This window comes from Antechinus flavipes, chromosome X (genome assembly GCF_016432865.1).
Source record: "Antechinus flavipes isolate AdamAnt ecotype Samford, QLD, Australia chromosome X, AdamAnt_v2, whole genome shotgun sequence".
Lineage (NCBI taxonomy): Eukaryota > Metazoa > Chordata > Mammalia > Dasyuromorphia > Dasyuridae > Antechinus > Antechinus flavipes.
In genome coordinates this window covers 46,499,987-46,521,071 of record NC_067404.1, presented here as the reverse complement: position 1 = coordinate 46,521,071, position 21,085 = coordinate 46,499,987, and the positions used below count along the sequence as shown (strand labels likewise).

General features: G+C 43.2%; 1 protein-coding gene across 1 annotated transcript; it reads right to left on the bottom strand.

The window, feature by feature from the left end:
* Window positions 1-19,334: 19,334 nt before the first annotated feature.
* LOC127543139 (ETS-related transcription factor Elf-4-like) lies at window positions 19,335-20,105 on the bottom strand. Its single transcript, XM_051969162.1, has 3 exons — window positions 19,985-20,105; window positions 19,812-19,895; window positions 19,335-19,621 (listed from the first exon to the last, which is right to left on the bottom strand). Exons 1-3 carry the CDS (start codon window positions 20,103-20,105, stop codon window positions 19,425-19,427), a joined length of 402 nt encoding a protein of 133 aa, XP_051825122.1. The 3' UTR covers window positions 19,335-19,424.
* Between the last annotated feature and the right edge of the window lie 980 nt (window positions 20,106-21,085).

Sequence of the window (21,085 nt, the reverse complement as noted above, 5' to 3'; positions counted from 1 at the left end):
AATTGACTTAAGTCATTGCAAGATCTGCACTCAGAGTTTCATCTCCAGTCCAAAAAAGCTTGCGATTTGTTCGGGGTTTTTTGGGAGGAGTCATTTTTTTGTTGTTGACTCCAGTCTAGAAAATTTCTTTTGTTTTTTGTTTTTTTTTTTGGGGGGGGGGAGAGGGAAGGGGGATCCCTTTTTTGGTTGTTTTAGTACCGTCCAGAAAAGTTTTTTTTTTTTTAAAGCAATGGGGGGTGGGGTGGGGGAGAGAAGGTCACTTTTTTCTTGTTTGGTTCAGTCCAGAAACGTTTTTTTAAGGGGGATTACTTATTTGTTGTTTGGTTCGGTCCAAAAATGTTTTTGGTTTTGTTTTCTTTTTTTTCCCCCGAGGGGGGGGTATCACTTTAATGTTGTTTGGTCCAGCCCAGAAAAGGCTTTTTCGGGGGTCACTTTTTGTTGCTCGGTCAAACGCAGAAAAAATCGTCTTGTGGGAAGTGGAGTGTCACTTTTTTGTTGCTTGGTCAAGTCCAGAAAAGTTGTTGTTTTTTTTTGGGGGGGGGTCACTTTTTTGTTCCTTGGTCAAGTGCAGAAGAAAAAAATTTTGTGGGAGGGGGTCACTTTTTTGCTTCGTCCAGTTCAGAAAAGTTTTTTGGGAGTCACTTTTTTGTTGTTTTGGTCCAACAGCTTTTTGCATTCAAGAACGACATACTCAGAGTTTCATCTCCACTCCAGAAAATTGGGGGGATCACTTTTTTTTGTTATTTTGGTCCAACAGCTTTTTGCATTTTAAAAAAATTTGCATTTGAATTGATTTTGCCAAAGATTTGCAGATGTGGACTTTAATCTCCAGTAAGAATTCTGAAGATCTTGCTGTTATCATTTGGGGCAATAACTGACCCCTGACCCTAGAGGCAACTCTGTGGAAAGGGTCTCAAACTGATTTTTTCAACTTTATTCCTTGGACCCCAAGGTCCAAGCACCCCCCCATTTCCCCATTCTGGTGTTTCCTTTCTTTTCCTTTCTTTTCCTTTTCTTTCCTTCTGTTCCCTTGCCCTGACTTAGGTTCTGTCCTGGCTGATCTTGCCAGAAGTACAGAAGCCCAGGCTGAGTGGGAGGGAAGAGGGATTGGGGGAAGGTGAAGGGGTAAAATGGGGTGAGAAAAGAAAAGTCAGCCCTCCAGCAGTACAGAACTAGGTAGCACACAATTATTGAGCCTTCTCTTCTATAGTTGAGTTTTTACAATGGAAGAATTCCTAGTACTGATGTTTGAAGACAAATTATAGTGTAAATAATTGTAGATGTTTGATATTAAAAAACAAATCTTTTTTTTTCTCCTCTTGTATGACGGAGATCAAAATTTTGCCTTGCTTGGTCTCAGAAGGGCTCCATGTGCAAGGCTTTTTTCTGTTCTTTCATTCTCAATCTCAAGGGAACTGCAAACCCTCTCCCTTGGCAGTTTGTTGTTCCCTTAAATTACTGACAAAAATTTGGGGCAGGGGTAGGGGTGGGAGTGGGAGTGGGAGGCGGGGGTGGGAGGGAGACTAAAGTTTCACCATGTTTTTTTTTTCCTGGCAAGTAGTGAACAAAGCTGTTTTGTGGAAGATGTCTTTCTCCATTTTCCTGAAATCTGTAAGCTTTTCAACTATATTGCTTCTAATTTTCTTGTTGAACATAGATAAGAGTGCCAGCCTCACCCTGCCAGTAGCTTGGTGTTCTGGCTCGGTTCCACTTAACCAGTTTGCCCCCCAAGATTTGCAGCACCTGGAGCGGCCCAACCCAGACGGGAGGAGGCAGTGATGTCCAACACCCAGAGGTCACCCGTGGCGCCAGCGACAGACCCAGAGGGATCCAGCCGTCCCAAGGATCACCATCCTTCTCCTGTCTCCCTGGTCACCAAGACCCCGTGCAGCAAAGAAAGAAAACTGGCTGAAATTTGTGTGGGCATATTTGTCCTCTATTTCTGTGGCTACTTTTATTAAAAGTTTTTGCACTTAATGGTTTGGTAGATGTGATTCAATATAGCGCACGAGCATGCAGAGGGAGGGCCTGGTTGCACGTGGGTGGTGGCGGGAAGAGAGCTGGACGGTGGGCATTGCCCACAGCTTCTATCTCACCAAAGTGAGAGTGCCTGGCAAAGGGCCGTGCGAACCCGCACAAGTCACCGCCTGTTGTTTGCCTCAATTTCTCCATCTGTAAAATGAGCTGGAGAAGGAAATGGCAAACCCTAGAGAGACTCACAAGGTCACACATGATTGAACTGGGAACAAATGCATACAGATAATACTTCATTTTATCCTAACAAAATCATTACCAAGAGGATGGGGAAGGGAAAGGAAAAGCACTTATTAAGCACCTACTATGCGCTGGGCTCCTGCTAGGCAAACTCTTTACACATGTTATCTGATTTCTTTTCTCACAACATCTTTAGTTATTAGATAACAAGCACAGGCCAGGAAGTCTACAAAAACACTGTGCTAAAAAGTTTAGAATTAATTCAGTTTTTTACACAGCATTACAGAGGGCCCGTTCGTGACAAGACAACGGACAGAGAAAAGCAGTGATTGACCTCCTCCTATGTACTAGACACTACAAATATTATCCCCTTTTCCATCACATCTCTAGAAAAGAGAAGAGGAAAGGGAGGGAAGGAGAGGGGAAGAGAAGAGAGGGAAAGGTTAGGGGAGAGGAGAAAGGGACGAGGGAGAGAAGGGGAAGGACAGGGGTGCAGGGGGAGGGAAAGGGAGAAGAAAAGGAGGACAGAGAAGGGGGAGAGGGGGAAAGGGAGGGACACAGAGGGAAGGGAAGGGGAGAGGAAAGAGGGAGAGGAGGGAGAGAAGGAGAAGGGCAGGGGCAGAGGGGGAGGGGAAGGGGAGAGACATTGGGGAAAGGGAAGAGAGGGAAAGGAAAAGAAAGAAGCATTGCACTCTGTGCCAAGAAGTTCACTAAATATTTACAGATATTATCTTTTATCTTCCAATCATCTCTACAAAAAGAAAGGTGGAAAGAAATAAGCATTTTAAAACACCTTATATATGTCAGATCAAAATATCTATAGAAAAGAGAAGAAAATTAATGGGGATATGGACTTCTTAGACACCCACTTATATTATTGGGCTTATATTGAACACTTTACAAGTATCTGTTATCATTTTATCCTCACTACATCTCTACAAAAGAGAAGAAACATAAGAGAAGGGAACATTTTATATGCCAGGCATTGTGCCATGCACTTTATAGACATTTCCTCATTTTATCCTCAAAACATCTCTATAAAAGGGAACAGAGAAGGACAAAGAAGTATAATAACTATAGTTATTAGACACCAACTATATGCAAGGCATTATGATCAGCCCTTTACTCCTACAGTATCATTTTATCTTCACAACTCTGCAAAAGAGAAAGGAGAAGCAAAGGGGAAAAAACAAACATATTAGACATCCATTATGTACCAGGTAGTTTGTTAAACACTTTACACATACAATTTTGTTTTGTCTTTAAAACATCTTAACAAAAATAAGGAGGTAAGGAGGGAAACAGGCAGCTAGGTGGTGTGGTGGATAGAGTGCTGGGCCTGAAGTCCGTTCAAATCCAGCCTCAGACACTTCCTGGCTGTGTGATCCTGGGCGGGTCACTTCACCCTGTTTGCCTCAGTTTCCTCATCTGTAAAATGAGCTGAAAAAGGAAATGGCAACCCACTCCAGTATCTTTGCCAAGAAACTTCCAAATGGAGTCACAGAGAGACAGCCATGAAAGAATAATATCAACAACAACAATAAAAAGAGAGAGAAGGAAACAAGCATCTGTTAGGCAACTACTTTTGACCAGGCGGTTTGTTAAATCATTGATATTATATCATTTTATCTTTAAAATCTCTCTATAAATGAGAAAAGAAAAGGAAGTATGTGGTAATAAGCACTTATTTGATACCAACTGTATGCTAGGCCCTATACTAAGCAATTTACAGATATTTTATCATTTTATCTTCACAGCATCTCCATGAAGAAGGAAGGAAAGAAACAAGCATTTATTGACCATCTATGTGCCAGGGACTGCACTAAACTCTTTACAAATATCATCTTATTTTATCTTCAAACCCTCTTTACAAAGAGGAGGAGGCATGAAGAAAATAATCACTTTTAAGCACCTACTATGTGCAAGTGACTATACCAAATCTTTTATCCATATTTTATCATCTTATCCTCAGAACATCTTAACCAAAGGAAAAAAAATGGAAAAATAAGAAACAAACATCTATGCTCTTGCTAGGTAGCAGGCATTGTGCTAAAAATTTTAGAGATATTATCTCATTTTATCCTCAAAACATTTATGAAAAAACATGAGAGAAGGAAATATAGGTAAATAAGCACTTATCAGATACCAATTATATGCCAGGACATATATTATCTAATTTTACATCCAAAACATTTTTTTTATTTTTTAATGTTTTATTTTTTATTAAAACTTTTTTATTTTCAAAACATATGCATATGAACTGATGCTAAGTGGAGTAGAAGATCATTGTATACAGTAACAGCAAGATTACACAATGATCAATTCTGATGGATGTGACTCTTCAACAATGAGGTGATTCAGGCCAGTTCCAATGGCATTGTGATGGAGAGAACCGTCTGCACCCAGAGAGAGGCCTGTGGGAATTGAGTCTGGTTCAGCACATAGCATTTTCACTCTTTTTGTTGTTTGCTTGCATTTTGTTTTCTTCATTTTCTTTTCTGGTTTGATTTGATTTTTCATGTACAGCAAGATAATTGTATAATATGCATACATATACATGCATATACTGGATTTAACATATATTTCTACCATGTTTAACATATATTGGACTACTTGCTATCTAGGGGAAGGCGTGGGGGAAGGGGGGAAACTGGAACATAAGGTTTTGCAAGGGTTAATGTAGCAAAATTATCCATGCATAGGTTTTGAAAATAAAAAGCTTTAAGAAAAAAATATATGCAGCAAAAAAACTGTTTGGGCATGTATACATATATTGTATTTAACTTCTACTTTAACATAGTTAATATTTATTGGTCAACCTGCCGTCTGGGCGAAGGGGTGGGGGGAAGGAGGGGGAAAAGTTGGAACAAAAGGTTTTGCAAGGGTCAATGCTGAAAAATTACCCATGCACATAACTTGTAAATAAAAAGCTAGAATTAAAAAAAGAAAAAAAAAACATATGCAAAGATACATTTCAACATTCACCTTTGCAAAACCTTGTGTTCCAAATTTTCCCCTCACTTCCCCCCACTCCCTCCCCTAGAGGGCAAGTAATCTGATATAGGTTAAACATGTGCGATTCTTCTAGACATATTTCCACATTTATGCTGCACAAAAAAAAACAAATAAAAAAGGAAAAAAATGAGGAAAAAACAAAATGCAAGCAAACAACAACAAAAAGTGCTCTATTGTGATCCCCACTCAGTCCCCAGATTCCTCTCTCAGGGTGCAGGTGCCTCTCTCTATCACAAGACCATCAGAACTGGCCTGAATCACCTCGCTGATGAAAAGAACCACATCTGTCAGAATTAATCATCACATAATCTTGCTGTTGCTATATACAATGTTCTCTGGTTTTATTCACTTCACTCAGCATCAGTTCATGGAAGTCTCTCAGGGCCTCTCTGATATCATCCCGCTGATTGCAAAACATTTTCTAAATGAAAAGGGAAGGGAATTATAGGAAACATGCATTTTTTAGACACCAACTTTGTGCAAGAGCTGTGATAAACACTTGCAATTTTTTTGTCATTTTATTTTCACAATATCTCAACTAAAGAAAAAAAGAAAAGAGAAGGCAAAAAACATTTAGAAGCATCTGCCACGAGCTCAGCAATGGACTAAATAGTTTAATTATATCAGCTCATTTTATATTTACAACATCTTTTCAAAAAGAAGGCATAATGGAAGAGAATGAGGTTTCTTAGGCACCTACTTCGTGTCAAGCAGTGTACTAAACATTTCCAGTTGTCATCACATTTTATCCTCAAAATAGCTCTGGCAAAGAAAAAAGGGAAGGAAAGATGAGAATAAACACTTATTAGATACCATCTACATACCTGATCCTAAATTAAGCAAATTATAGATATTCTGTCGTTTTATCCACCACTCTACTTCTTAGCCAATCCCAGAATGATTTCACAATTACTGCTCTGAGATACTTACAGTTTGAGATCTGAGGGCTAGATTACCTTCTTTCACATTTTTATAAAGATGTTTTAAAGATAAACTAAAATGGGGCGGCTAGGTGGGGCAGTGGATAGAGCACCAGCCCTGAAGTCAGGAGGATTTGAGTTCAAATTTGACCTCAGACACTTAATACTTCCTAGCTGTGTGACCCCTGGCAAGTCACTTAAATCCAATTGCCTCAGCAAGAAAAAAAAAAGATAAAAGTAAGATATTATCTGCCTGTTTTTATAAAGGCTACATAATAAATATTTGTTCCCTTCCCTTCTCTTTTATAGAGATGTTATGAAATGATAAAATATCTATGAAGGGATTAACATGGGGCTGGCATTTGATTGGCATCTAATAAGTATATATTCTCATATATTTTCTTCTTTTTTCTCTTTTCCAGAGATGTCCAGAGAATAAGATGAGTAAGTATCTATTAAAAATGCTTAGCATAGACACTAGCATATTGTAAGAGCTACATAAGTATTTTTCTCAATTCCTGCCTCCAACATCTTTGTAGTAATGTTGTGGGGGGGATGAGATATCTGTAAAGTTTTTAGTGTTATGACTATTAAACACGTGTTTCCTTTACTTCTTTTTTTATAAAGATTCTGTGAGGATAAATGAAAAAATAGGAATAAAAGGCAAAGCATAGTATCTAGCATGTAGTTGGTGTCTAATAAATGATCATTCCCTTCATTCCTTCTCTTTTTTTTTCTCTTTCACAAAAACATTGGTATCAAATGAGAGTGTGTAAGGTGCTTAGCATAGGACCTCACATATAGCTGGTGCCTGATATTTGCTCATTCTATCTATTTCCTTCCCTTTTTTCTTTTCTAGAGATATTTACAGGATCAAAAGAAGTAATATCTCTGAGGTATTCATTATACTACCTAGCGCACAGTAGGTGTTTAATAAATGCTTTTCCCCTGCAATATTCCCTTCTCCTTATAAAGATGTTTGAAGGTTAAAAAAAAATTTTTTTAATTAAAAAGATCTTTGAAAGTAAAATCCAACCATTCTGGAGAACAATTTGGAACTATATCCAAACTTTGCATACCCTTTGACCTAACAATACCACTACTAGATCTGCACCCCAAACAAATCAAAGGAAAAGGAAAAAGACCTATCAGTACAAAAATTTTAGAGCCGCTCTTTTTGTGATGGCAAGGAATTAGAAATCGAGGAGAGACCTATCGATTGTGGACTAGCTAAACAAGCTGTGATATAGGATTGTGATGGAATACTATTGTACTCTAAGAAAGGATCAGCGATGTTGGTTTCAGAAAAACCTTGTGAGACTTAGATGAGCTGATGTGGGGTGAAGGGATCAGAGTCAGGAGAAAATTGTACACGGCAACGGCAATACTTGATGATGATCAACTGTGGATGATTTAGCTATTCTGAGGGAGACAATGATCTAAGACAATTCCAAAGAGGACCCATGATGAAAAATGGTATCCATCTCCAGAAAAAGAACTGGTGACATCTAAATGGAGACTGAAGCACACTGTATTTAACTTTCTTTATTTTTCTTAAGTTTTATTTTGGTCTGTGCTTTCTTTTGCAAGATGGCTAATATGGAAATATGTTTCACAAGCCTTCAAATGTATAATTTATATCAAATCACTTGTCTTCTCAAGGAAGGAGGGAGGGAGACAATTTGGAACTCAGATTTTTAAAAAACAAACATTGAAAAAAATAAAGAGAAAAAATCTTTACAAAAAGAAAGGGGTATTGAACAAGCATTTACTGTGCCAGGCAGCGTGCTAAGTACTTTATAAATATTTATACTGTTTTACCCTCAAAACATCTCTAGAAACAGATGAGAGAGAATAAGCATTTATTAGACTCCAACTGTATGCTGGGACCTATGCAAAGCACATTACAGATATTTTATGATTTAATCCTCATTGTATCTCTACAAAAGAGAAAAGAGAAAGGAACAAGAATTTATTAGGCAACTACTATGTGCTAAACACTTGATCAATATTTGATTTTATTCTCCATAACATCTTTACAAAATGGGGAAGGGAAAGAGAAAAGTAATTACTATGCTTTTATCGTGTGCCAGGTAACGTGCACTGTGTAACAAATAGTATCTCATGTTATTCTTACAACATTTGTGGAAAATAGAAAAGGAAAAGGACATAGAAGGAAACAAGCATTTATTAGATGCCAACTATATGCTAAGATTCAGTGCTAAGCCCTTTACTTATATTTTATCATATTATCCTTACAACACTTCTACAAAAAAGAAAAGAGAAGGGCAGGTCAGGGAGTAAGCATTTATTACACACCTACTATTTGCCAGGCAGATTACTAAACAATTTACAGATAGTACCTCATTTTATCCTCAAGACATCAGTTTAAAAGAACAAAGAAAGTTTTGCAAAGGTGAATGTTGAAAACTATCTTTGCATGTATTTAGAAAAATAAAAAGCGATTATTTTTTTTAAATTTATTATTATTTAAATAAAAAGCTATTATTTTACAAAGAGCAAGAGAAGGAAATAGAAAGATATAATCAGTTATTAGACACCCACTATATACTCTGGTCCCATATTGTTAATAAAAAAGACTTTCCTTCCAAAATTATCTAGTATATTATTATCCCTATTTTACAGATAGGGAAGCTGAGGTACATCGTGTAATATAGTAGAGTAAAAAAAAAATATTGGTTCAAATACTATGCTATGTACTTTACAGATTTTATCTCATTTTATCCTCAAAATTTCTTTAGAAAAGAAACCTGGAGGGGAAAGGGAGGTAAAGGGAATGAACATTTAGTTGGTACCTATTCTGTACAAGGGAGTATGTTAAACATGTTACAGATTTCATCCTATTTTATCCTCATAGAAACCTGGGTTGATAAATTCTATTATGATTTCCGTTTTGTAGTAGAGAAAAGTGAATTCAGAGGTTCAACGACTTGCCCAGAGTCACACAGCCAGTGAGTATCTGAGATCACATTTGAATTCAGGCCTTCCTGACTCTAGTCCTTAGACCTTTCTCTGCTGTACCACCTTGCTGCTTCAATAAAGGCGAACTTGTCTTCTCTTTACAGACTGGGTGTTTGCACGTGGTACCCCAGAAAGCTATCAGAGAAAAACATTAGAAGTCATAAAAATACTAAGAAATTTGAGCTATTAAAATACCAATAAAGGGACAGTGGATAAAGCATTGGCCCTGGAGTCAGATGGACCCGAGTTCAAATTTGACCTCAGACACTTAACACTTCCTAGCTGTGTGACCCTGGGCAAGTCTCTTACCCCCAATTGCCTCAGCAAAAAACTAAAATAAAAATAAATACTAATAAAATATCTGTACAACACCAGAAAGCTCATAGGATTTAGAGCCAGAAGGGACCTCCTAAAGCATCTAGTCCATCCATTCAGAGAGGAGTAAGTTGAGATATAGGGATAGGAAAAGATCTTTCCAAGGCATATAGCAAGCAAATGACCAAGCTGGGATTTGAACCAATATTTTTTTAAATTCTATTCTATTGACCGGTGGACCTTAACTTCCCTATCTGTAAATTGTAGATGATAATATACTACATGGTTCCAGGAGGAAAGCCTTTTTTAAAACAATGATATGAGACCAGAGCCCCCAAAGGAATTCAGCCTCAACAGGCAGATTTGTCACCCTTCTGTAAATGGAATCTTCCAGACGCTTCTCTTGTCTTTAGTGAGTATCTCAACCTCCCCATTCTGGGGGTCTTCTCCTCTGGTGGGGACTGTTGGTCTCTGTGCTTGCAAATGCCAGTATCTCACGGGCTGACTTTTGGAGTCAAAAAGAGCTCTCTAATGATTTAATTAGAATAACAGGTCACATTGAGATAGCATTTCACGGGCAGGAAGCACATTCCAGACCTGTCCATTCATCTCATTCTCATAGGGCAGACAGGCCAAGAAGTCTCATCTTCCCATTTACAAATAGGGAAACTGAGTCCTCACGAGGGCCTTGTCACACTAATAGCAAGTAGCAGAATTTTAACCCAAACCCAAGTGACTTAAAGGCCAAGCAAAGTACCCTAGCAAATACGTTGTCCTAATCTAATGCCCTCATTCGAAGAAATGAGACCCAGACAGAAGAAGGGATCTGTTCCGGATTACACGGGCAGAATTGATGGATCAACTGAAGCCTTCTGGGTATTTTTCACTCTCCCCTCCCACATTGGGTGGCTTCAAATTATAAGTGGGGTGTTGGAGAGGATAATGAATTTAAGAATCACAGGACTTCAGTTCCAGTCTTGATTCTATCACTTAGTATCTATGTGACCTTCGGCTCATCCCTTGACTTCTGTATCTTCATCTAGAAAATGGGAGGGTTGGATGAGAAGGCCTCTAAAAATCTCTTTCAGCTCCCCATCTAGGATCTCTTGTTCCCATGATCCCTAATCTAATGAGCTTTGTTTTCAGCTGTTGGCATACAAGCTGCTCATTATGGAGAGGAGAATTGGGAATAGAGTCTCAGACTGTGGCCCTCGGGGCACAATCTGAGAAGGGTCTGCTTGTAGACCAAGTGGGAAAAGCCTCCTACCTCTTCCCAAGTTTTCTTAGTCAGACAGCTGCCTATTTATTCAATAAACACAAATACAGAAGAGATATTTTCTGGGGGGGGGGGCGGGGAAATCAATACTTTTAACAATAAAACCTGTCAATGGGACTGGTAGCCACGGCCTCAAGTAAATTAAGTTTACATCTTGAGCAGACTGTCATGCAAGTGTGTGACAGCCACTGACAAATTGAGTTACCAAAGAAGTGCATCATTCACCAAAGTATTATTGATGGTGACAGAAGGATATTGAATTTAAATTATTCATTTTTATTGATTGGATAGCTAGTTTTTACCAGGAAAGGGGGGGAAGGGAGCTTCGTTGTCAGAATTGGATCGGACATCCTCATCCCCAGGGCTGGGCCCTTGATGGCCTCTTGGTCCAGTTATGAAACCGTGGGTGATCTCGAGGGCTATTTCTTCTCCCCGTTGTTGGTCTCCTTCCCATTTGTGAAACAGAAGGTTGCTCTCCCTGTAGCTACTCTCAGCCCACTGAATCCTCCATGAGGGTCAGCTTCCCAGCTCCTTCCTAGCTAGGCCCCCAGAGAATCATGGGGGCAGTTAGAAGCCTCCCTGGGCATATAAACAGCAGCCACAGCTACAGAGAATTTACCACACCCTCTAGAAAGCAGCAAAACCTTCTAGCCTTGGAAGAATATCGAAAGCTGGAAGGGTCACCTAATCCTCCAGAAGAGGAAAATGAGGCCCAAAAAGGGAAGTCTAATAGCTAGCAAGTAGCAAAGTCCGCATTAGAACTCAGGCCCCTTGGCTCCAAATCCAGTGCTCTTTCTGTTGTGCCACAGTTCTCTTTAATTGTCCTGACTCAGTTTCCCTCATTGGTTCTGCCTCAGATTCCCTAAATTGTTCTGCTTCAGTTTCCTTAACTATTCTGCCTCAATCCCCTTAGTTGCAAAACCCCTCTCTGGTTCATTAAGACTGAGGACCACTTGCTCTAAGGTTATAAACTGCTAATGTGAGACTCAAAATAAGGGGGAGTTCCGACTTCCTGGCTCCTAACTCCTTCTGAATTTATGGCACTACCCCTCTAAATATTCCAAAAGATAAGATTATCTGGGATATCTCATTGACATCTTTACTTCTGTTTATTCAGACATCCTCACTCTGGCTTCTAGTAAGAATTTATAGCTTTCCTCCCCATCCTGCTAGAACCAAATGGCCCTGAAACTTCCCACTTTCAATGTTCTGACTCCGCCCCTGACTTGGTTTACCCCTGTAGCTGTTCCACATGTGTATATATGTCATTGAGAACTCACATTCACCACTGGATACTTTGAGACGAGAGTCCTGTCCAGTCAGTCAAACTCTCCAATAATAAAATATTAAAAACTCTAATCTCTATCTTGCCTCAGTTTCTCCGGCATTACATTTCCCCTAACCTTCCTAAGATGAGAACACTAAGCTGCCCTACTCAGAACCCCCTCCCCCAAAAGAGAAAAACGATCTCAAAGCACAAGAAGATGGGTAGACAGGAAAACTGGCTTTCATTTTCTCCTGACACGTGAAGAGGTAGGGACCAAAATCCCACTCAATGAGAAGGGACCAAAATCCCACTCAATGAGAAACACCCAAAGATGCAATCATGGTGGAAGGCCTGATTTCCTCAGGCCTCTGTCCTGGTCTTTCCATAGCCAGATCTTGCCACTGAATATTGGGCCTTAAGACCTCGCTGGGAAGCGCTTGCTGCCTTGATGTCTCTCAAAGGATCCGCCACCCCAGGAGTAGCCCAAGCCACTCATTTTACCAAGGAGGAAACTGAGATCTAGAAAACAAAAGGAACTTCCCTAAAGTCATTGTGACTGTCTGACAAATCTCTATTGAGAGTCAGGGTTCTCTTCTCCAAATACCCCCTTTGCTCCCCCCTGGGAATCCCTACTTCAGACCTTCGTCTGGGCTGTGGGGAAACCCTTATAATATGGTTCTGGGGGAAGCTTTCTGATACCTGCTCTTAAGGCCTGAGTCCTAGGGCATCTGGATCTGGGGGGGATTTTTGAAGTTGTCTAGGCCAGTGGCCCAGCTCAAATAGAAATAGTACCTATTAAGCCACATGTGAAGAGCCCTATGGGAAAATATTGACTCAGAGAACCACATATTTTTATTATTATTATTATTAATTATTATTATTAATATAGCAACACATTGGAATCAGATGAAACTGATTCCAATTTTAAGTTGCTTTGGCCACATTTGAGAGCACTATGGGCCACATCTTTTAATGTCTCTGATCTAGTCTAACCTTTGCACCTTATACAGGAGTTTGAGTGATCTGCTTGAGGACACAGATTTAAAATGGGAAGGATCATAGAGTCCATCAAGATCCTGCAGTATTCTGGGCTTTGTTCTTTTATGTAAGCGCTTGTGGCTCTGTGAGTTAATAGCTCTCATATATGTGTCTCTGGAAAAGAAGGGAGACTGAGGGAAGGCTTCCATTGGTCACCATGTTTTTGTCTTTTTGGTGACAGGAGGCCATTGGGGCCAGTGTTATCCGGTTAAGTAATGGGCTAGTAGCCACTCATGATAACCGCTCTCACACTAGTAGTCTGAGAGTCCTCTTCTGAAGGCTCAAGTGTCTCTAACCTTGCAAGAGCAAGTTATGGGAGAAGGCCAATTCCCATCTCCTGATAATTCCCATCTACCTAGGCAGAACCTGATCCGATAATACTCTTCCTCTTCCTCAGTTATATTTTCCATCCCCTCAGATGACTTGCTTTACTAATCGAAGGCAAATGAATTCACCCTAAGGGTGAGCCCATGCTTGATATTGGGGGAAATGAGTTCTTGCCACCAGATTTATTTGCATTTTGGCTAGGGCCTTCAGGAAACACCACCCAGTAGCACAAAGGGTTTTATCTTCATATTTAGAAATCACAGACAGTAAGATGGGCTAATGAGGACGACACTGAAGGAGGGGGCCAGAGTTCTGAGAACCCTCATATAACCCCATGGAGGGAGTCATCCATTTCCCTGGCTAGGCCACACCCAGAAAAAAGTATCTTGGCCGGGGATGTGTGGAGTCAAGCAGGAATCTGAGGTCTTGGTGGCAGTTCTGGGGCGGGGGGGGGGGTCTGTCTGTCACCTTCAAAAGATTCCCTTGTTTCATTTTTTAATTAAACAAGAAAGAAGCTTTTGTTTTTTCATCCCTCTCAGGAAAAAAAAAACAATTTACGTCTACAAATTTTACAGTCACTGAGATGTTTTATCTTAATTGGTTTGGGGTCTTTTTTAATTAAAACATGCACATATTTCTTCATGGCAGTTGGGAGAGCTTAAAAAGGAGATAGTTACAGGTGGGCCTCAGGTAAAGAACCTTCCTCGAATAAGAAATGGCTGGGTGCCTGATATAAGGAAAGAAACAAGGGAGGGAGGGAGAGGAGAGAGGGAGAGGAAGAAGAAAAGGAGGAAAAGGGGGAAGGAAGGAGGGAGGGAGGGAAGGAAAGAGAGAGGGAAGGAGGGAAGGAAAGATGGAGAGAAAGATGAAAGAATGGAGGGGAGGGAGAAAGGGAGGGAGAAGGGAAGGAAGGGAGAGAGGGAGAGAAGGAAGGATGAAAGGAAGGGAAGAAGGAAGGGAGGGAGGAAGGAAAAAGGGAGAAAGGAAGGGAAGAAGGAATGGAGGGAGGAAGGGAGGGAGGGAGGAAAGAAGGGAGGGAGGAAGGAAGGAAGGGAGAAAGGGAAGAAGGAAGGAAGGGAGGGAGGGAGAGAGGGAGGGAGGAAAGAAGGGAGGAAGGAAGGAAGGAAGGGAGAAAGGGAAGAAGGAAAGAAGGAAGGGAGGGAGGGAGGGAGGGAGGGAGGGAAGGAGGAGGAAGGTTTTAAGTGCCCACTAGGCCCGACACTAAACTAAGTCTTTTACAAATATTATCTCATTTGATCTTCAAAACAACCTTGAGAGATATGTGCTATCATTATGTCCATTATACAAGTGGGGAAATTGAGGCAGATAGTGATTCAGTGACTGAGGGTCATTCAGGTAGTGATTTGAACTCAGGTCTTCTTGACCCCACATCCAAGGCTCTAACCACTGAGCAGCCTAGCTGTCTCTCAATAATAGTGAGTGAAAGCTACTGGGGAGATGTGCCCTTACAACCCAGATCACAAATAGATGGAAGGCCCAGCAGGACATGTCCCTATGGGGAGCCCAGTGCCTTTCTCTTCCCTACCCCAGCCTCCCAGTTACCTGGCTTCACAAAGATGTCCACGGCCCAGCAGCAATAGGGGCACAGAGGCCTCCTCTTTCCCCTTGAAGCTGAATTCCCCTCGCTGTGTTGTCTCCCCTAATATCCTAAGAGAACCAGGCCTGTCTCACTTTTCTATTTATATCCTTGGGGCTTAGCTCAATACCTTGCAACCAGCCAGCACTTAATAAATGTTTTTCCATTGGATTCCATTATACTGAGGCCTGGGCAGTACCTACTGTTCTAGATCTTTCTCTTTTTCCAGACTGAACTCTCATATCCCCACCTCCCCTTCTTATATCCCAGGAGCAGGAAGGAAAAGCCCATTCCCAGCAACCAGCGTGCAACTCTTGAGCTGATCTCTCCTACCCACAGGGGCCTAACAAACCGCAGGGTATTGGAGGAGCCGCCACCGGCCTGAATATACTCCTCCAAGTGACAACCTGTTCTAATAACAATCGTTCTCAACCGTTTCAGCCTGTTCTCGGTGGCTAAACACCAGGATGTCAGGTCCCATCCGAGGCCAGGCCAAGCTTCTAGGGAACAACACTGCTCCCAACTGTGGCGCCAGAGCCTTTTAGTCCCCCACAGCCCAAGGATCCCTGCACTCTCAAGGAACTTTTAAGTGACCAAGAGAGGGAGCCTCAGAGCACTGGACTTGGAGTTTCCAAAATCTGAATTCAAATCCTGACTGACACTTATTTAAAAAAAAAAAAAAAAAAAAAAAGGTCATTACATAATGACCTCTACTTCCCATTAAATGGGCATTGCTTCAGTCAGACTGAGACCTTGTTGAAGACCTTAACTTAAAAAGACCGAGGTCTCCTTCTTCATCCAGAGCCATCGAAGTCATCCTGATCTCTATCTGGCCACTGGACCCAGATGGCTCTGGAGGAGAAAGGGAGGCCAGAGACCTTGCGCAGCCTCCGTCACTTCAGTACAATTCACTTTCATGTCAGGGCATCTCCTCCCTGAAGTCATGGTCCTCTGTGAGAATGAAAGACAAAAATTAACATATGATCCTAGTCAAGTCACTATAAAATAAATGAAACAATACTTGTGCTGTCCCCTTCTATGGTATGTTGTCAGAAGAAGCTCTAGAAATGGCAGGCAGGACACCAGAGAAGAGGTTCCCTAAGGCCTAGGGCATCTTTGGCCCCAAGTTCTAAGGTCGAGCATGTCCATCCCCAAACCCTTGAATTTCCCACTGTGCATCTGCCTTTCCGGAGTCTGGTCCCAAATTTCTCAAGTTTCCAAATCCCTTAAACTAGAACCCCCCAGTATGGGAGAGGATGGAGCCTTAAACCCGTCTCTTCAGGTTTCAGAAGGGTGGGCAGAGCTCTGGCTTTTGTGGCACAGGGTTGAGAAAGAACTAGGTCTCCCCATCACACCCCACTCTATGGATTGTATGTGTTTGTTGGCCATGGAGGGAGAATTCGCCTTGCTAGACCAGAGACCTCTTCTTGTTCTGTTCCACCGGGGTCATGGATGTTTCATATAAGTTACCTTTCTCTTGGGCCTGCTCCAGACTCCAGGGAAGCAGGAAGTGGAAGTAGGCAAGGAGAAAGGTAAAAAATGGGAGGAGGAAAGAGAAGAGGAGGGAGCTAAAATCTGGCACCACCCTAGAGACTCCTGACATGCTCAATAGGAAGAGGAGACAAGGTATTTCCCATCTTGCTCCTGGGAAGGCAAGCCCACAACAGTACTCACGTCTGCAAATGAAATTAACTGCCAGGACATTTACTGAAGGCCCACGGTGATCTGGGCCCTGTGTCGGGTACTGGGGACATAACAAGGAACCAGACCTAGGGCCTGACCAGGATGCCCATGAGCCACTAAAAGGAACGAGAACAATATCACATCAAAGACTGATATTTCCTATCCTAGCTGAGAGCCTGTTAACCCTTCAAGCCCCTATACCTTTAACCTTTACCATCTCAGACTACAGCCTCCCAGTACACAGAGAGCGTTTCTAATGTTCCCAAAGCAGCCCATGACTTAACCCCAGCATCCTCGGCAATGCCTCCAAGGGGGTTCTCAAAGGCGGATCTAGAAAAGAAGGAAAACCGGGGGATCGTTGCATTCAGCTCCTTGCTTTAGACATGAAAACATGGTGGCTCAGAAAGGTGGTGATTTGGCCAAGGTCACCTGGACGGATGGCGACACGGTGCCAGACAGTCCAACTCCAAATCCTTAGTTCTTGATGATACATTTGGAAGTAGAAACTGGGAGGGAAATCAGAGGAACCCGACCAGAACATGGCTTGAAAGCTTGGGTCTTTTGGCCTAGCATGGTTCCCCACTCAATACTCCCCCAGGTGAAGACCTGCTAAAAATAAACCAGGGCCTGAGAAGAAGCAGAAAGCAAAGATTTCTGGAGGACAAAGGACAGTCTGAAGGACTTCCCTAAATTTAATACCCCCTAAATCTTAGGATGCAGTCATTCTTAAAGACCTTCCCTGTGCTGTTTTTTCTCTGCCTAGAATACACTTGCTCTCTCCCTATTTCCCTTTGTCTCTCTCTGTGTCTCTCTCTTCCCTCCTTCTCTCCTTCCTTCCCTCTCTTTCTGTTTCTCTCTCTCCCCTCCCTTCCTCCCTCTTTCTCTCTCTTTCTTTGCTCCCCCTCTCTCACTATCACTCTCACACTCTGTCTCTCTTTCTCCCTTTCTCTTTCCTCTCTCTGTCTCTCCCTCTCTCTCTCTGTCTCTCTCTCTCTCCCTACCCCCTGCTCTACTTCCCTCCCTTCTTTGCCATCCTCTTTCTCCCTTCCTCCTCTCCTCTTTTTCTTTCTTTCTGTCTCTGTCTGGCTGTCTCTCCCTTCCTTTCTCTCCTGTTCTTTCCCTTTTCCCTCCCCTCCCTCTCCCTCTCCTCATTCTCTCCCCATCTGATCATCCTTTAAGGTCCAGCTCAAAGGCCTTATGTCTCCTGATCCACTCAATGGCCGGGACCCTTCCTCCAAAACGACCTTCTTTATAATTCGTTTGGATTAATTTCTATTTTTTCTTTCTATGTATTCTATATGCTCTTAAATGTATATTAGTGAGCCCCCCCATTAGAATGTAAGTTTTTGGGGGGTTGGTATTGTTATTTAATTGTCTTTCAGTCACATCCAACTTTCAGTTTACCCATATGGGGTTTTCTTGGCAGAGATACTGAAGTGGTTTGATAATGCCTTTTTTCTGGCTCATTTTACAGATGAGGAAACTGAGGCAGACAGGATGAAGCGACTTGTCCAGGATCACACAGCTAGTAAGTGTCTGAGACCGGATTTGAACTCAGGAAGATACGTCTTCCTAACTGCAGACCCTGAATCTAGCCACTGAAGCACCACCTAGTAGCCATCCCTGCAGGGAAGAATTATTTAGTTCTTTGTATCAGTATCCCCAACACGTAGCCCACAGAAAAAGCACTTAATAAATGCTTGTTAATTTATTGCTGAGTATCATATTTATGCAATATCACGCACTATATCCATCTGTGTTTTATCTCAGCCCTCTAGGTGCCCGTGGGTTCCCCCACTGACAAGGCAAAGGTCTCATTCTAATGCTGTACAGCCCTTGGTGCCAAGCACAGGGTTCTGTACCAGCAGGTACCTGATAAATGTTAACTGGAACTGACTTATTCAGCCTGCCTCACTTTCCTTGCCTGAATTCTGACACCCACCTCCCTGAACTGCCTAAGGTTTCTTTAAGAGCGGAATTTGACCTAAGGAGCAAAAATGCCTGATGAGGCTCTCTGGTTCAGCCATCTGACGGGTGGAGACATACGCAAGGCAACAGTGATGAGCTCACCCCACAGTGTAGGTCAGAGTTCCTTGGGCCTAACAATGAAGGCCGGGAACTGGGAGGGCAACGGCGACACCCAGGCTCCTCTACGAGGTACACTGCAGGCCGGGGTTTCGTGCTCCTGTTCCCAGGGCCTTCCTGGGAGGGTCCTTCTCCTGCCCGGCCATGGAGACCACTGGGATCCTCTACGATCACGGTATTGACATCTTCAGGTTCATTATCCCCGATTATGCTCCCTGGGCATAACCGTGAGCTGTTATACCAGTCTCTGCCCCTCTACCTTGGGAAGGATGCCTCTCTGATAGCAATACCTGGAGGCAATAGGGCACAGTTAGCCCGGAGGGAGACACTGAGGAGGGAACCTCAGCCGCCTGAGCTGCTCTGTCAGAGAGCAGGAAAGTTCTTTACTGGCTCGGCTTCCAAAGGCCTCGAAAATCCAAACTCAAGGGAAGGAGGGCCTATTGCGGTGACCTACACTAACCCAGGGAATCACCACAGGGGGTGAGGAGGGATGGGGAGGGAGCAGGAAACAGGAAACTTGCTGGTAAAATGTTTTAGTGGGGTAACAAGGAGCTCTACCATCCTTAGAGCATCAGGCATATGAGGTCACCCCAGGGGGTGGTTGGGAGAAGGCCATCAGCCTCCCGTGTGCCTGGAGGGCAGGACAAGAGGCCCAGAGCAGGAAAGGACGCGAGGGAGAAGTCCCGGGACGCGGCCCCCGCGGGGTTACCTCAGAGCTCTCCCCATGGTCTCATAGTTCATGTCCGGCTTGTTCTTCTGCTTCCCCCACAGCTTCGACACGGCCTTCGAGTCCACGAGCTTGAAGATGCCCTTCTCCCGCTGGGTCCACTTGATGTACTTGGGGCAGGTGTTCTTGTCCTGAAGCAGAGCCAGCAAGAACTCCCACAGGTAGATGGTGTTCCCTGGGAGAAGGGGAGCAGTCACGGAAACGACCGTTTGTTCCCCAGTGGGACCGGAGGCTCCCCGGGGGCGGGCACGGCGCTCCCCCCTCAGCGGACCAGGGCCTCTCCAAGACCTCGGCCACGTCTCCATCCTCCCCCCAGCCCAGCCTCCAGAAGCCAGAAAGCGAACAAAGCAGAGAGAAGTCGGTACCTTTGCCATCCTTAGATTTCTTCCGGATGGGAAAGTTGGGCTCACTGACGGGGGAGGCACAGCGGGACGCTTTCGCCTTCTGGGCTACACGGGGGGGAGAGGGGGGAAGCAGGATGAGGAGCGCGCCCCGGGGCCCCCAAGCCCGGCAGGGTCTTGGGATGGTGGCCAACGACCCCGATCCGGAGAGGCCGCTGAGGCACAGGCCGCGGCTTTCCCCGCCCGCACCTCAGTCCCGAGCCGGGGACCCAAAAGGTGGGCGGCAAAAGGCCAGTCTCGGGGAGCCGGGGGAGCCATAGTGGCCGCCCTCAGGGCTGCTTTGTACACATATCAGCAGCAGATGAATGTGTGTGTGTGTCTGTGTGTGTGTGTGTGTGTGTGTGTGTCTGTGTGTGTGTCTGTGTGTGTGTGTCTGTGTCTGTGTGTGTGTGTGTGTGTGTGTGTGTGTGTCTGGCTGGACACGTGTATGTATTATGTGTGCACGTGTGTGTATTTCTGCATGTACATGTGTATGAAATGGATTCCTCGAAGGTAGCACATTGACTAAGAGACCACAAATTAACATCTATGGTTCATTCTAGTTTTTATGTTTTTTTCCCAGTTATATTTCAATCTGGCTCAGGCCCCAGCATTTTAGGGGAGCTCCCAGCGACCTTGGAGCTTCACACCTTTAACTCGAGAGAAGCGAATGGAGGCATCCCAAGGGCAGACAGGCAGAAACCCAGTGGCTGCCCTTCCCGCTCCCGGAACCCGGGAAGACACCCCAAGCGCCTCCGCAGTTTGGAGCTGCCTGGAAGAAAGGCTCAGAAAGGAAAAAACTTTTCTTCGAATCTTTTGCATGGGAAGCACCTTCCGACCTTCATTATTCTGCAGGAGGAGCCCCTCAGCACGCGTGTTCCTTGGCTTGGGAACCTCAAAATCTGAGGATGTGAAAAGACCCCAGGGGAGTCCAGCTCAGGGAACAGCTCAGAGTCAGGGATGGAAGAAGGCAGGCCCAGCGAGTCCTAGAGGCAGCTGGGATCGGGGCAGGGCCCTCATCATCAAGGATGGCAGTAGCATCCAATGTTTTGGAGGAACAACCACATATGAGATGGTTTTTTGTTAAGGAATATTTGTATTTCTTGGCATTTGCATTGGAAATTTTGTATTTTTTGGATCTGCTTTTCAATATGCGTATTTTTGTATTTATTTTAGAATATTTGTATTTATTTTTAAAAATTTGTACTTTTTGGTTTTTGAATGTTGCTACTTTTGCTTTCATATTTTTATTTGAAAAT